At 52.4% G+C, this 12,873-nt stretch overlaps 1 protein-coding gene across 3 annotated transcripts; it reads right to left on the bottom strand.

Moving 5' to 3' along the window:
• Positions 1–474: 474 nt before the first annotated feature.
• On the bottom strand, positions 475–10,677 carry NCAPH (non-SMC condensin I complex subunit H). Of its 3 annotated transcripts, none has more exons than XM_062632743.1 (17): positions 10,510–10,677; positions 10,345–10,426; positions 9,956–10,048; positions 9,200–9,338; positions 8,381–8,499; positions 6,998–7,187; positions 5,793–5,884; positions 5,437–5,642; positions 4,871–5,019; positions 4,260–4,367; positions 3,636–3,754; positions 3,214–3,321; positions 2,420–2,578; positions 1,998–2,117; positions 1,661–1,746; positions 1,291–1,366; positions 475–924 (listed from the first exon to the last, which is right to left on the bottom strand). In XM_062632743.1, exons 1-17 carry the CDS (start codon positions 10,671–10,673, stop codon positions 865–867), a joined length of 2,070 nt encoding a protein of 689 aa, XP_062488727.1. In that variant the 5' UTR covers positions 10,674–10,677; the 3' UTR covers positions 475–864. The 3 variants fall into 3 exon arrangements, with proteins under 3 accessions (XP_062488727.1, XP_062488728.1, XP_062488729.1); XM_062632744.1 differs by having other exon boundaries at positions 1,661–1,740; XM_062632745.1 differs by lacking the exons at positions 475–924; positions 1,291–1,366; positions 1,661–1,746 and adding an exon at positions 1,759–1,915.
• Between the last annotated feature and the right edge of the window lie 2,196 nt (positions 10,678–12,873).

Here is a 12,873-nt window from a genome sequence, read left to right as displayed (position 1 = left end):
TCTATTCTATGGGGGTCCCATCCTCAGCCTCAGGCCCTGGGATACCTCAAAGGCAGAGCTGGCAGCATTGTGCACTGAGCCTTTCTCCAGCCACCTCGTTGGGGCCCCAAGGGCACTAATAAGCCCTAATGGCTTTGATCAGCCTCAGGAGGGGCCCAGCCACATCACGACCCAGGAGCTCCATCAAAGCTCAGCTCCAGGGCTTCAGTCCCTGCCTAAGCTGTGCATTGCCTCAGACTCAACCCTGCCCTTCAGACTCGCTTCTCTGCTTGATCTCAGACCTGCTTCAGCACCAGGAGCTTGTGGGGTGATCTCAGCTCTTGGCTGAAGCTGGCCCCCATCTCCAGGTTGGTGCTGCTCACGTTGTTGGGTCCTGGCTGGTGATGCTCCCTGACTGCTGCTGCTCCCCAACACTCTTGTTTTAACCCCTTCCCTGGTTTGGAGACTCCTCCTTCCCCACCTCAAAGGCCCATCTGCAAAGTCTGTAGCAATTTATTTATTACCTTTAAGCTCAGTATAAAAAGTAAATAGTTTTCTGGGATGAACAGGACAGGAACAGGAGGAAGTGGAGACCTGGTAACGGTCCATGTACGTTGAGTGACACAGAGGAGCCTTTCGGTTCACAGTGAGATGGAGGAAATTCACTACCCAGACCCAGGAAAGAACTGATGGATTGAAGATGGCAGAGCTGCAACCATTGCTCTGTATGGGTCCTAAGTTTAGGTAGGACATCCTTGATTTAAACTCTTCCGGGAGCGCAGAGACCAGTGGGGTTTCACAGCAACAGTGCTGGAGGAGAAGAGCCCACCACTGATGAGAGAGTCCAGAGAGCACCAGCCAGCTGAGGAGCTGAGCACACAGGGCTCAGTTGTCTTTTTTCACCAAGACTTCAGACAAGTCCTCTGTGCCCTCCAGCTTCAGATTCTGGGAACAGAAAAGAAAAGCCAAGTTCACCAAAACCAAACTCTTCCCCAAACTCTGGCAAACACCCACGTGATGAAGGTTCAGAGCAACCCCAGCCCCTTCTGTCCCCATCAGCACACACAAGGCTGAGGCTTCCCTCGGAGACTGAAATGCTCTTAATGCTCACAACAACGTGTTTCCCCCTGCTGCCAGACCCAACAGCAAGCAGTGACAGACAGCAGTTAGGCTGGAAATGCTACAGGTGCTTAACCACAGCTATCAGCCTGATTTATGCTCACTATGAGCATGAAACCAGGACTGGAGAAGTCCTGATGTAGCAAGAAAATGGCTCTTCTCCTACATATCCTGTGTCCACACTGCACTTACCTTCTCATTTGCTAGATGCAAGAGGCAGGCGAAGGCTAAGGGGACAGACAGGTTTTTAGCCATCCTGGAAGGCAGCCTACAGAAGACAAGGAGAAGGTGAGGATGGCCAGAGCCTACTGCAACCTGATGGATGGAGCGTGCCTGCAAGGACCAGGTCACCAGAGATCAGCTCCTCCCCAGTGATCTGGTTCTTCTCTACCTTTCCCCTCCCACTAAGCAACAATTCCCCCAGCTGAATGCAAGCCAAGAGCTCCCCCAGACAGCCCCAGGGTTCAGGTCGGTTGTAACAGACACAGAGGGGTTGGTGTTTGCCTGAGCTCAGCTGAAGTCTACCCCTGATCTTAAGCCCAGACTTTCTTAGGGCCTCTACCTGTGAAACAGTTCCTTTGTGATGCTGCTGAGGACCTTCTCTTCTGCTATTGTTGAGGCATCCTCCTCTTTCTCTGCATCCTTCATCTATTTAGCAAAAAGACAGACACTGCTGAGACAGACTTTGCTTGCCAGTATTCACCTTGTGTTCAGAGAGAAACCACTCCCAGTTACACTCTTGTCTCTCCTTCCTGGCCATCCCATAGGAGCAAGACTGCTAGAAAGGAATTGCTGCTCAACCTGCCCAGGACTGTCTCTGCAGGAGTTAGGCTCAGTTACCTGCAGGGCATTCTCTTGCCATCAGGGCTATTCAGGGATCTGGTGCCTCCTGCACTCACCTCTGCTCCTGCTGTTTCTTTCCCCCTTCCATCAGTCAAGAGGTTCCACATGCTCTTCTTCAGTGTCTTCATGTCCATTTTCTTGGCTGTCTTTGCATACTGAATTGCTATCTTGTTGACCTGAGGAGCAGAAGTAGAGGGTGAATTGAGAGCACCTGAGCAGAAGCAGGAGCACTGTCCTCCATCAGGACCACAGGAACAATCAGAACATAGTTCTCCTTGGGAACAACAGTGAATGTTCTCTTACTTCTAGACCTTTAATTCCCTCCTCTTACACAAGGGTTCATCTGGGTACAAAGCATCCAGCAGCAGCAAACCAGGGAAACTGCTGTCTCAGGACTTCCAACCACCCAAGGTGGTGCGAGGCTTTGCTCCAGACCTGCCCAATGAGCAATTCACTCAGTGACAACACAAATCTTTACCTTCTGGGGCTCAGCAATGAGGTTCAGCTCTCCATATGTTGTGATATCGACAAGCCTGTTGAGCTCAGCTTCTGGAACCTCAGGGTGGGCAGCAAGGTTGGACTCCCCTGTCAGGCCCGTGAACTGAACTGGGTCATTGTCATCATCGCTGTCGGCACACTGGTGAAGAAGAAAGAGCGGTGAGGCCACAAAGAGACATCTCTGAGGAGCCAGAAGTGTCCTGCACTGAGACAACACCACCCTCTCAGGTTGGTGGTGATACCTGCCCACCTTCCCCATGGAAAATGTTATTACTCAGCTTCTCCCCACAGAGCTTAGGCTGGGCTAAGGCCAAACACGAGGGAGATCTAGTGTGCAGAATACCAAAGGACTGTTCTCCAAGGAAAGACAACAGAGATGAAGGGGTTTTCCTGCAACTGTGGGACCAGCTGGGACTTGTCACAAATGCACTCAGGAGGCAGCACTGGCCTGGCCAAAAGCTGAAGCTTGAGAAGAAATCTCTTTCAATGGTAGCTCAGAACAGCTGGGAGCAAACCTCACTGTGTAAAGATGACTCTGGAGGTGATCAATGGCATTTGCTCCTGCTTTAGGGCACTGGAATGGAGTTTCTAAAGCAAACTGACTGGCAAACACCAAGGCCAGAGAGTTTAGTTCATGTTGTTGGTGAGGGAACATGGGTGAGCACAGAGATCCCTGCAACTCCAATTCTTTTTCACTAGGAATTAATTCTGGATACAGCTTCTTCCCATCACACATCAAATATAGGCAGGAAGAAAGCTTCTTGTTCCAGTTACCTGCACTGCAGGGCAGAAGTTGGAGGTGTCATTGGGGTTGTTGTAGTCGTACTCGCCGATGACATCTTCATGATCCAAGGAACTTTCTGGCTGAGGCATCCTGCAGAACTTCCAGGACAAGAGCAGGGGTCAGCAAAGGAAAAACTCCAAATATTGCCCAAGCAATACCTGCACCTTCTTTCTTCACCACCTCCCCTTTTCCCAGCCTGTTGGCTCTTCCTCCTCCTTGCAAACCAGCCCTCTATAGCAAGCCCCCAGCTAAGCAGAGCCACTCCAGCATCCACAAGTGTGTGTCAGTTCAGTGAGAGACAGGGTGGCTCTTCTCCAGCCCTGAGGAGCATCCCAAAGCACTTCAAGCATTTGGTGGAGAGTGGTTTTGTGCATGGAATCATTGCAAACAGGCTTTTAGAGAAGTCTCTTACCTTAAAAGCTGGTTTGAGGTACAGCTGGAGAATGGTGTTAGGGTCGTAGTGGAAGTCTGTGGGAAGCGTGGTGCTCTTCATGTTCTGGCTTTCCAGAATGGATTTGGCTAGAGTTATAGCTGCCTGGGGGGGATAATAAATGCCATTGCCCATGAGCTATCCACTACTCACAAACACACAGTAAGTGCTTTGAACACAGGTCTTTGTCTGTGTTAGGGAAGAAGCAGACTAAACCACACAATGTCTAACTCTGACTCATTGTATTCAAAACTTGCTTATTTAAGCTAAATAATTCATATCTCAGTCTGAAAGGGGGCGAGTTCTAAGACATGTGCAAGGAGGAGTTCACACTGGTCTAGGTGGTGCACCTAATGGTTTCTGTGCAGCACACTGGGACACAGAGCTGGATCCATAGGGTCTTTTTAATGGTTGGGGTTTAAGCCAGGAGCAATTAAGCCTGATTCTCCACCGTAAGGTGGGTAAACCCCTCAGCTTGTAAGGTGACCTGAAGTCAGAAGACTCTAAGGTTACAGAGCCAGTTTCACAGGGGCCATTTGCAGCTGACAGTTCCCAGCCACACTGACATGATAAAAGAGAGAGCAGAAAGAGGCAAAAACTCAGCACGTGCCTTGGTCTTACGGAAATGCACCTCAAAGTCAATGTCTTCATCAAAGTCTATTTCAAACGCTTTCTTTGCATTCCTTTTCCTGGTCACTTTTTCAGACTCAGCCACTGCAGCAGAAAGGAAGCAAACTGTCAGTGCTTTGTGACAGAGTAAGAACCACAAGCTCACTCCTAACTTGAGCATCTGCTCCACACAGAAAGGTCACCTTTCCTCTTTGTTGTGGGAAAGCAACAAGTGTGTTCTCAGCTTCACGTTTTCAAGGGATCAGTATCTTTTTATAGAAGCAGAAAGTGTAATTTAATCTTCAGACTTTATGCAGGAGGTGGGAAATAACAGCAGGAGCTGTATTAGTACCACTACCTCCTGTTGCTGCGGTGAGACACCCTCTCAACTTTGAGCATCATCACCCAAACACTAGAGAACACTTTAGAAGGATCGGCATGTGGCTGAGAGCCTTTGTGGTGTCTGAACTCAGTCCTGCTTCCCAGCTGGCTAGAAAAGAGCCAGGCAGGCTTGTCCCCTTCTCCACTGTCCCTGCTTTATGAGTCAGATGCTGCCTAAAGGGAAGCAGGACCTAGCAGCACATGAGCTGCTGTCTCTACATACATACGCTTGCGCCGAGGTTTGAAGCGCCAGTGCTCTGGGCCAGCCCACATCGACAGAGTCCGGGGACTGAAGTAGGAATATTCCCCTGGTTTCATGGAAACATAATGGCACATGGTCCCGACGTCTCCCGTTCCAAAAGAGGCTGTGTCAGTTCTGGGAAGAGCACACATGCTGCTGAGTGAAATCATTCCTTTGGCGCACATAGGGCCTGGGTGTGCAGTCAATATCCACATCAGCTCTGTAAGGATATTGCTTGCTCCCTCTGTGTGGAACTCTAAGCTATGGAGCTCGTGAGGCTGCTGCAGAAACAGAGGTGGATTTGCCAAAGGGCAGGCTGGAAACCGGGGAGCAGAGGGAGCAGACAAGCAGTCAAACGTGACCCCATAAAAAGGTCCTCTTAGAGAGCAGAGATATTACTGTAATGTATTCCTGGATGTACCCAAAGCTTGCACAGAAAACAGCTACAGCCAGATGGGAAACATGTACATGGGAATAAAAGATCCCCAGAGAGATGCCAGCAGTTGTCATGGCCTCTCAAAGCAAAGCCACAGATTCTCAGTGACTACTTACCCGGTCCTCTGGGAGACTGTTCCAGAGGAGTTGACGTTTTCTCTGAATTCCCCAATCTTGTCTATTGGTGTGTTCCTGGGGGAGTCAGAATTGAAGTCATCACCTGGCAGGATGGGAGCACAGTCTTCCACATCACTGTCTACCTCTGCGTTGATATCAAACACTTGGTCACTCTTCTTGAATTTATCCAACAGGGCTGACACTGACTGCAGGAGAAGAAGGTGCTCAGGAAAACACAGGCTAGCAGTGGTCCTGCAGCACAACACCCCACTGCTCCACGTAACTCAGTGATCGCTTTGGAGGTGAGCGTGGATACAACTCAGGTATCCCACCCAGTGCAGAGCTAACAAACACACCTCGTCATTGGATTCAGCATCCCACTTTGTAAACTGGAAACCAGCCAGTGAAGAGCAGATGGGGCGTTTTTCAGTGCACTGTGCTAGAAGGGCTAGAGACAAGGAGAGCAAGGGCAAGAGATCAACACAGGATGAAGAAACCAGCAGCTAAAACAAGTACCAGGCACCCAATCATTCTTAAAACCACACATGTAGGCAGCTCTTCCTGCACGTAGGGCAGTGCAGGGCTCACAGCAAAAGCAGCTGGCTCATTTCTCAGCAGAGAGTTCAACTGCTACCCTAACTCCAGGGTGGGCATAGCACTGGGAATCTTATCAGAGCAGTGGGGTTTGGTGGTTATGTACAGGCTCAAACACTGTGGCCAGCAGGTCAGGGAGGAGATTCTCCCTCTGCTCTGGTGAGACCCCCCCCTGCAGTTCTGCGTTCAGCTCTGGGGCAACAGCCCAAAAGGGATGTGGAGCTCTTGGAGTGAGGCCAGAGGAGGCCATGGAGCTGCTGCGAGGGCTGGAGCAGCTCTGCTCTGGAGCCAGGCTGAGAGAGCTGGGCTGGGGCAGCCTGGACAAGAGAAGGCTCCTGAAGGGGAGACCTGAGAGCAGCTCCAGTGCCTGAAGGGGCTGCAGGAAACCCGGAGAGGGGCTTGGGACAAGGGCCTGCAGGGACAGGCCAAGGGGAATGGCTTGAACCTGCCCGAGGGGAGACTGAGATGAGCTCTTAGGCAGAAGCTCTTCCCTGTGAGGGTGCTGAGGCGCTGGCCCAGGGTGCCCAGAGAAGCTGTGGCTGCCCCATCCCTGGCAGTGTTCAAGGCCAGGTTGGACATAGGGGTTTGGAGCAAGCTGCTCTAGTGGAAGGTGTCCCTGCCTGTGGCAGGGGTTGGAGCTGGATGAGCTTTAAGGTCCCTTCCAACACAAACCATTATAGGATTCCACAAGTTAAGTCCTTAGCCTGGAATACACTAATCTCAACTGCAGCACAGCTTAGGCCACCTATACGTGCTACATGACAGATCTGCTTTAGATCTGTAGTGATCTAACATCTACAAAAGTCCTGTTAGCCAGCAGTTTCACTAGCAGTGGTGCCATAGAGTGGCCAAGCAGTGAACAAAAGCATGAGTCAAGCTGGCTGAGAGTAAAACGAGCACACTTGGGAGATAAAAGGGATGTAAAGGTCTCGATGGGCCCCTTTTCTTAGTGGTTACCAGCACTCACGCTTTAAATCCATCACTTTCACAGGGTTGGTGTTTGGCAGTGTGAGGGTCTCTGAGGAAGGAAGAGGGATGATCTCCGAGTCGAAGAGCAGCTCACAGTGGCAGTCCTGGGTATGCAGTGCAGTGAGGAAAACTCCAGATGTGCTGCATTCATCGAATGATGCTGCTGTTTTATGGAACATGGGATCAATCTACAGGTATGGAATGAAGCAGAGAATCAGGGAATGGAGAAGATGGAAGGGGTGAAGCACGTTTTTGCAGGGGTGTCATGGTTTAAGCCCAGCCGGTAACTCAGAACCACGCAGCCGCTCGCTCCCTCCTCTTCTCCCTCCTGGCTCCCAGAGGGATGGGGAGGAGAATGGGAAGAATGTAAATCCCATGGGCTGAGATAAGAACAGTCCAGTAACTAAGGTATATCACAAACGACTACTGCTACCACCAATAGTAATAATGATAAGGGGAATAACAAGGGGAGAGAATACAACCGCTCACCACCTGCTGACCGATACCCAGCCTGACCCAAGCAGCAATGTGGGCCTCCTGGGTGACTCCCTCCAGTTCTATACTGGGCATGACATGCTGTGGTATGGAATACCTCTTTGGCTAGTTTGGGTCAGGTGTCCTGTCTCTGCTTCCTCTCAGCTTCCCATGCCCCTCCTCACTGCCAGAGCATGAGACTGAGAAGTCCTTGATCGGAGTAAGCACTACTTAGCAACAACTAAAACCATCGCTGTGTTATCAATGCTGTTCTCAGGCTTAAAGTCAAAAACACAGCACTGCATCAGCTGCTAAGAAGGAGAAAAAATGACTGCTACAGCTGAACCCAGGACAAGGAGACTTTGAAACACAGAGCTGAAGGGAGAATGACCCATGCATGTCAGGGGCTGGGCTCTGGTCCCAGGGAACAAGGGATGGGGCAAGAGGAAACGGCCTCAAGCTGCCCCAGGGCAGGTTTAGATGGAGCCGAGGAACAATTCCTGCCCCAAAGGGTGCTCAGGCATTGGAACAGGCTGCCCAGGGCAGGGCTGCAGTCACCATCCCTGCAAGTGTTCACACACCGTGGAGACGAGGCCTCAGTGCCATGGGTCAGTGGTGGCCTTGGCAGTGCTGGGGAACCATTGGACTTGATGAGCTTAAAGCTCTTTTCCAACCTGGTTGATTCTATGATCCCATGTTTTTCAGCAAGGGGAGAGCTCCCCCAGTTTCCTCACACAGGAGGAACACCCATGACCAGACCCACCTTTGCTCTAATAGCAGGATTCACAGATATACATGTGAGTGTTACAGCCCAAGAGAGGAATGCATGCTAAGAAATGAGAAAGATGAGGTGACATCTCCTTTCCTCCCCAGAACATGGCTGCTGCAGCAGCCTCCCTCCACCCACCTCACATCTGCGACTAGCCTCCGACACGTTGATGTTGTTCAGGTTCGTCTCGATGGTTTTGAACGAGTGCTTTTTCTTTGCCTGAACTCTCTTGACAACCTCAGGAGCTTGACTGTCTTCTAAAACGAAAAGAAGAACAAGCTACACTCAGAAAACTCACTAAAATACCCTATGGAGGGATAGCACAGCTTCTACTTCAGTTCACAAGACAAACACACAAAACCCAGTGGGCATGAAGTTACCTGCTAGCTAGCAGAATCCATCCATGTTTCAGCTTAAACAGGGGAAGTTCAGGTTAGATATGAGGAAGAAGTTCTTTACTGTAAAGGTGGTGAGGCACTGGAATGGGTTGCCCAGAGAAGCTGTGAATGCTCCATCCCTGGCAGTGTTCAAGGCCAGGTTGGACAGAGCCTTGGGTGACATGGTCTAGTGTGAGGTGTCCCTGCCCATGACAGGGGGTTGGAACTGGATGATCTTAAGGTCCTTTCCAACTCAAACCATTGTATGATTCATTGGTTGGATGCTGTGTTTCTTTTTATGGACTATTTTATCTTCACAGCATGGGTTTTGTTTCAAAGCAAAGAGGGAGGCAGTTCATTCTTACAAAGGTTAGGCCACTTTTGGTTTACATTCAGATCTGATGGGCCCAATGGTTGAATACAGGACTGAGTGACACATTCAGGGTCTCACCTCAACCCTCCCTACTCAAGGGATGTACGAAGTGTTTCCAAATTCACATGTGCTATGGAAGTACACCACTGTTTCCCCTCTGTGCAGGTGGAACAGAAACAGCTAAACAGAAACGAGTGCAAGGCACACCTTCTCCTGGGCTGTCTACAGAGTTTTTGGATGCTGGGTCCTTGTTCAAGCCTCCAAGCACTTTGTACACATCCACATGAATCGTATCCACACGCACGGAGTAAATCTTGCCACTGGCATCTATCGTGCCCGCTGCTACCTGACGGGAGGTACAAAGAGCTGGGTTATAGTTATGGAGCAAAAAGTCTCCTCTAGATGTGACTCTGCAGACCTGAACTTCTGGATGCTCTGTAGTACAAGCAAAAACCTGTGCACTCTTTGCCATCCCTTCCTCAGTTTCATCAACAACAGAGCTAGCTCAGGGGTTCCTCAAGGCCACTGCCGTTTGTTCATTCACCCAAGAATCCAGTTTCCCCCCAGCATCAGTCAACTATTACAGTGAGAAAGTCTCTGTCCCAGAAAAATTCTTATTCTGATCCATCCTGGATCAAAATTACACTGGGAATTAACCACACTATCTTCCTTTCTTTTCCAGCCTTGTTTTGCTGTTCCTTGTTATCACCCACTATTTACCTCAGAAGCTTCACAAGCCTTTCTTTTAAATAAGCTCTCCTTTTGAAGGACCATCAACGAAAGCCTTTCATTTCTGTGGTACAAAAGGATTTCACACTATAAGTTTCTGCTGTGTCTAAAAGGTATATTTAGTCCCCAGCTCAGTTACCTTGGCATTATTTGACGTTTGTTATTGTCTAAACCTTATGCTAAATGCCAGTTGCAAATAAAGCACCTCCACGACCAGGCAGTGATTCCTCTCACCTTGAAGTTGGTCCTTTCAGAGTCCTTCTGTTTCAGGATCTCTGCCATGTAGTCTATCAGGTGTAAGCCGAAGACATTCTTCGTGTTGATTTTCTGAAACAAAGCACAGCTCAGAACTGATCCCCTGGCAAATGATGCGTCAAAAGAGTCTGGTCCCTCACCCCATGGGGTATTTACAGCAGGATATGATCATTTCCACGTCCTGCTTGGTTACTGCTGGGGAGGCAGCAGCAGAAGCCTGCGGTTTGGCTCAGGGACGTGGCTCTGAGGGCTAGGATGGAGAATAACCACGTAACCAAGGCTCAAGGAGTTTAAACCCCCTCCCAAGCGGCCTCATGACCGCTGCCAGCGGTGGTGCGAGAGGGGCTGGACCGGGAGCCCCGACTCACGTTCTCGGTGGAGAGCTTGATGCAGGTGCTGTAGTGATCCACGATCTGACTGTGGCTCCACTGCGGGCCTGCCGGCGCCTGCCTAAGGGAGACACGGCTGTCAGGGACCCTCCTCCTCCACGTACCCCCCCCCCCTCCTCACAGCCCCTCGCACCGGGCCCGTACCTGGGTGAGGCGAGGCCCCGCGGCGAGTCAGTGCTGCTGAGGTGGAGGTCGGTGGCTTTGGAGCGCCGGCGCTGCCGCCTCTCCCGTTCGTCATCGTTCCGAGGGCACTCGGCCAGCACCGGGGTGCCGGAGCTGCCGAAGGACCACAGGGCCGCGGTGCTCATCCTGTCCCCGGGGCACCGACAGCCCGCGCCGCGCCGCCTCGCCTCAGGCCCGGGAAAGGGAGGGGCTAGCCACCGGTATCCCCGCCCACTCCTCCCCATACGAGCCAATCAGCGCGCGGCCAGCCTGCCCGTCTGCCAATCGGAACGCGTCGCGCTTCGCCCCGCCCCGCCGGGTTTGAATCCGTGCGCGCGCAGGGCGCCGGGCGTAACGGCCGCGGCGGGGCCTGGGCCTGCGGGAGGGGGCGGCCTGGGCCTGCGGGAGGGGGCGGCCCCGGCTCCGTGCCCCGGCCCCGGCCCCGGCCCCGGCCCCGGCTCCGGCTCCGTGCCCCGGTTCCGGTTCCGTGCCCCGGTTCCGGTTCCGTGCTCCGGTTCCGGTTCCGTGCTCCGGTTCCGGTTCCGTGCTCCGGTTCCGTGCCCCGGTTCCGTGCCCCGGTTCCGGTTCCGTGCTCCGGCTCCGTGCTCCGGTTTCGGTTCCGGTTCCGTGCCCCGGTTCCGTGCTCCGGTTTCGTGCTCCGGCTCCGTGCTCCGGTTCTGTGCTCCGGCTGCGGTTCCGGTTCCGGTTCCGGTTCCGTGCTCCGGCCCCGGCTCCTGTCAGGGTCCCCGGTGCAGGGAAGCGGGGTGCGAGCCTCTAGCGGTGTCCTGCACACCCTCAGTGTGCCCCGGAGCCCTCTCCCCTGAGCTCTGCGGGTTTCTGGGTGCACCAGCGGGGTATTGCCGCTGTACGGCCCCGGTCTGGGCAGCCTGGCGGTGTGTGGGGTGTGATGGAGCCTCCATCCTGCCCCCCATTGCATCCTCCCTCCCCGCCTGGCCCTGGCGCTCTGTGGGAGCGGGAGCAGCTCCTGCCTTGCTGCGGTGACTGCGGAGGAGCCAGCAAAGCTTCCTAAACCTCATCCCTTGGCTTGACCAAGGCAGCGTGCGTTTGTGTGCAGGACCCCGCGAGGATCAGAAGTTCCCCCCTTCCACATCAGCTTTTCACGTCTCCCTTGCTCAGCAGGTGAGGTATTGTCTGCATTGCTTTGGGTTCCCTGCAGGAAAGGTTTGCTGGGGGAAGCTGCTGCTCCTCAGGCTTCCTTGTCCCAGCAGAGCTGTGCCTGATCTGACAGGAGGATGGAGCCAAGAGGGGCTGGGCTCTGCTCCCACAGAACAAGGGATGGGACAAGAGGAAACGGCCTCAAGCTGCCCCAGGGCAGGTTTAGATGGAGCTGAGGAACAATTCCTGCCCCAAAGGGTGCTCAGGCATTGGAACAGGCTGCCCAGGGCAGGGCTGCAGTCACCGTCCCTGCAGTGTTCACACACCCTCAGTGCCATGGGTCAGTGGTGGCTTTGGCAGTGCTGGGGAACGGTTGGACTGGGGTCTTAAAGCTCTTTTCCATCCTCATTGATTCCATGATGCCAGCACAGTGCCCGGCTGCAGGCAGAGGGGACACGCTCCTTGCCTTAGCATGGGGAGTGGGTCCAGCCTGAGGCATGGCTGCATGGAAGGGAGATGATCTCTGAAGGTCCCTTCCACCCGCTATTATTCAGTGCCTCTATGATCATGACCCTATAGTTGATGGGAAGAACAGCTTCTTCTCCAGTGCCACCAGCCAGTAGAGAAGCTTTTCCAGCCCTACCAGGCCAGCATTCCCAGTGCTATTCCCCTGAGGGGGTGTGAAGCAGCTGCTGCCCTATTCCTTCATGATGAATTTAGGTACTGCGATGCTGCTGCAGTTGGATGTCTGTGGAGACAGTGTTCTCACAGGAGAATGGATAATTGGTACATGAACTCTGAATAATCCCAAAAGATACAGCAAGGCCATGAGAGGCCCGAGGAAGCTGAAGCAAGCAAGATAAGAAGAAGCTGGAATTCACCGAGTTATGAGAACTGTGGACTGTTGGCAAGCTTTCGAGGTCAGGTTCTCACACCTGTGCTTAACCAATTATATGTTAGTCACTAAGGGTCTTCAAGACATGGATCCAATCATAATATGCCAAATCACTGTAAGTGCATGTAAGCAATAGTATATAAGGAGTTAAGGCTTTGCAATAAACGGCTTTGGTCTGATCATATTGATCTCTGAGTCCATATATTTTCTGCAGCAGATGCCTGAATGCTTCCCAAGTGCAAAGTGCTCTTCCAGTCTGAACCACTGGATGGGGCAGGAGGAAAAGATGTGGTTCGATCTCTACATTTCTTAGGAGTTAGGGAAATAAGAGCTGG

Source organism: Pezoporus occidentalis, unplaced genomic scaffold, assembly GCF_034315485.1.
Source record: "Pezoporus occidentalis ecotype Australia unplaced genomic scaffold, CSIRO_AGI_Poc_V1 ctg396, whole genome shotgun sequence".
NCBI lineage: Eukaryota > Metazoa > Chordata > Aves > Psittaciformes > Psittacidae > Pezoporus > Pezoporus occidentalis.
The sequence above is the reverse complement of the archived record's forward strand: the minus strand, read 5'-3'. Positions and strand labels throughout refer to the sequence as shown.

Coding starts and splice junctions, on each gene's coding strand:
- NCAPH (XM_062632743.1), bottom strand. CDS start 10,673: ATGAGCACCGCGGCCCTGTGGTCCTTCGGCAGCTCCGGCACCCCGGTG. Junction 9,339..9,955: donor CTGAAAGGACCAACTTCAAG/GTGAGAGGAATC, acceptor ACCTCCCGTCAG/GTAGCAGCGGGCACGATAGA. Junction 1,747..1,997: donor AAGAAACAGCAGGAGCAGAG/GTGAGTGCAGGA, acceptor TTTGCTAAATAG/ATGAAGGATGCAGAGAAAGA.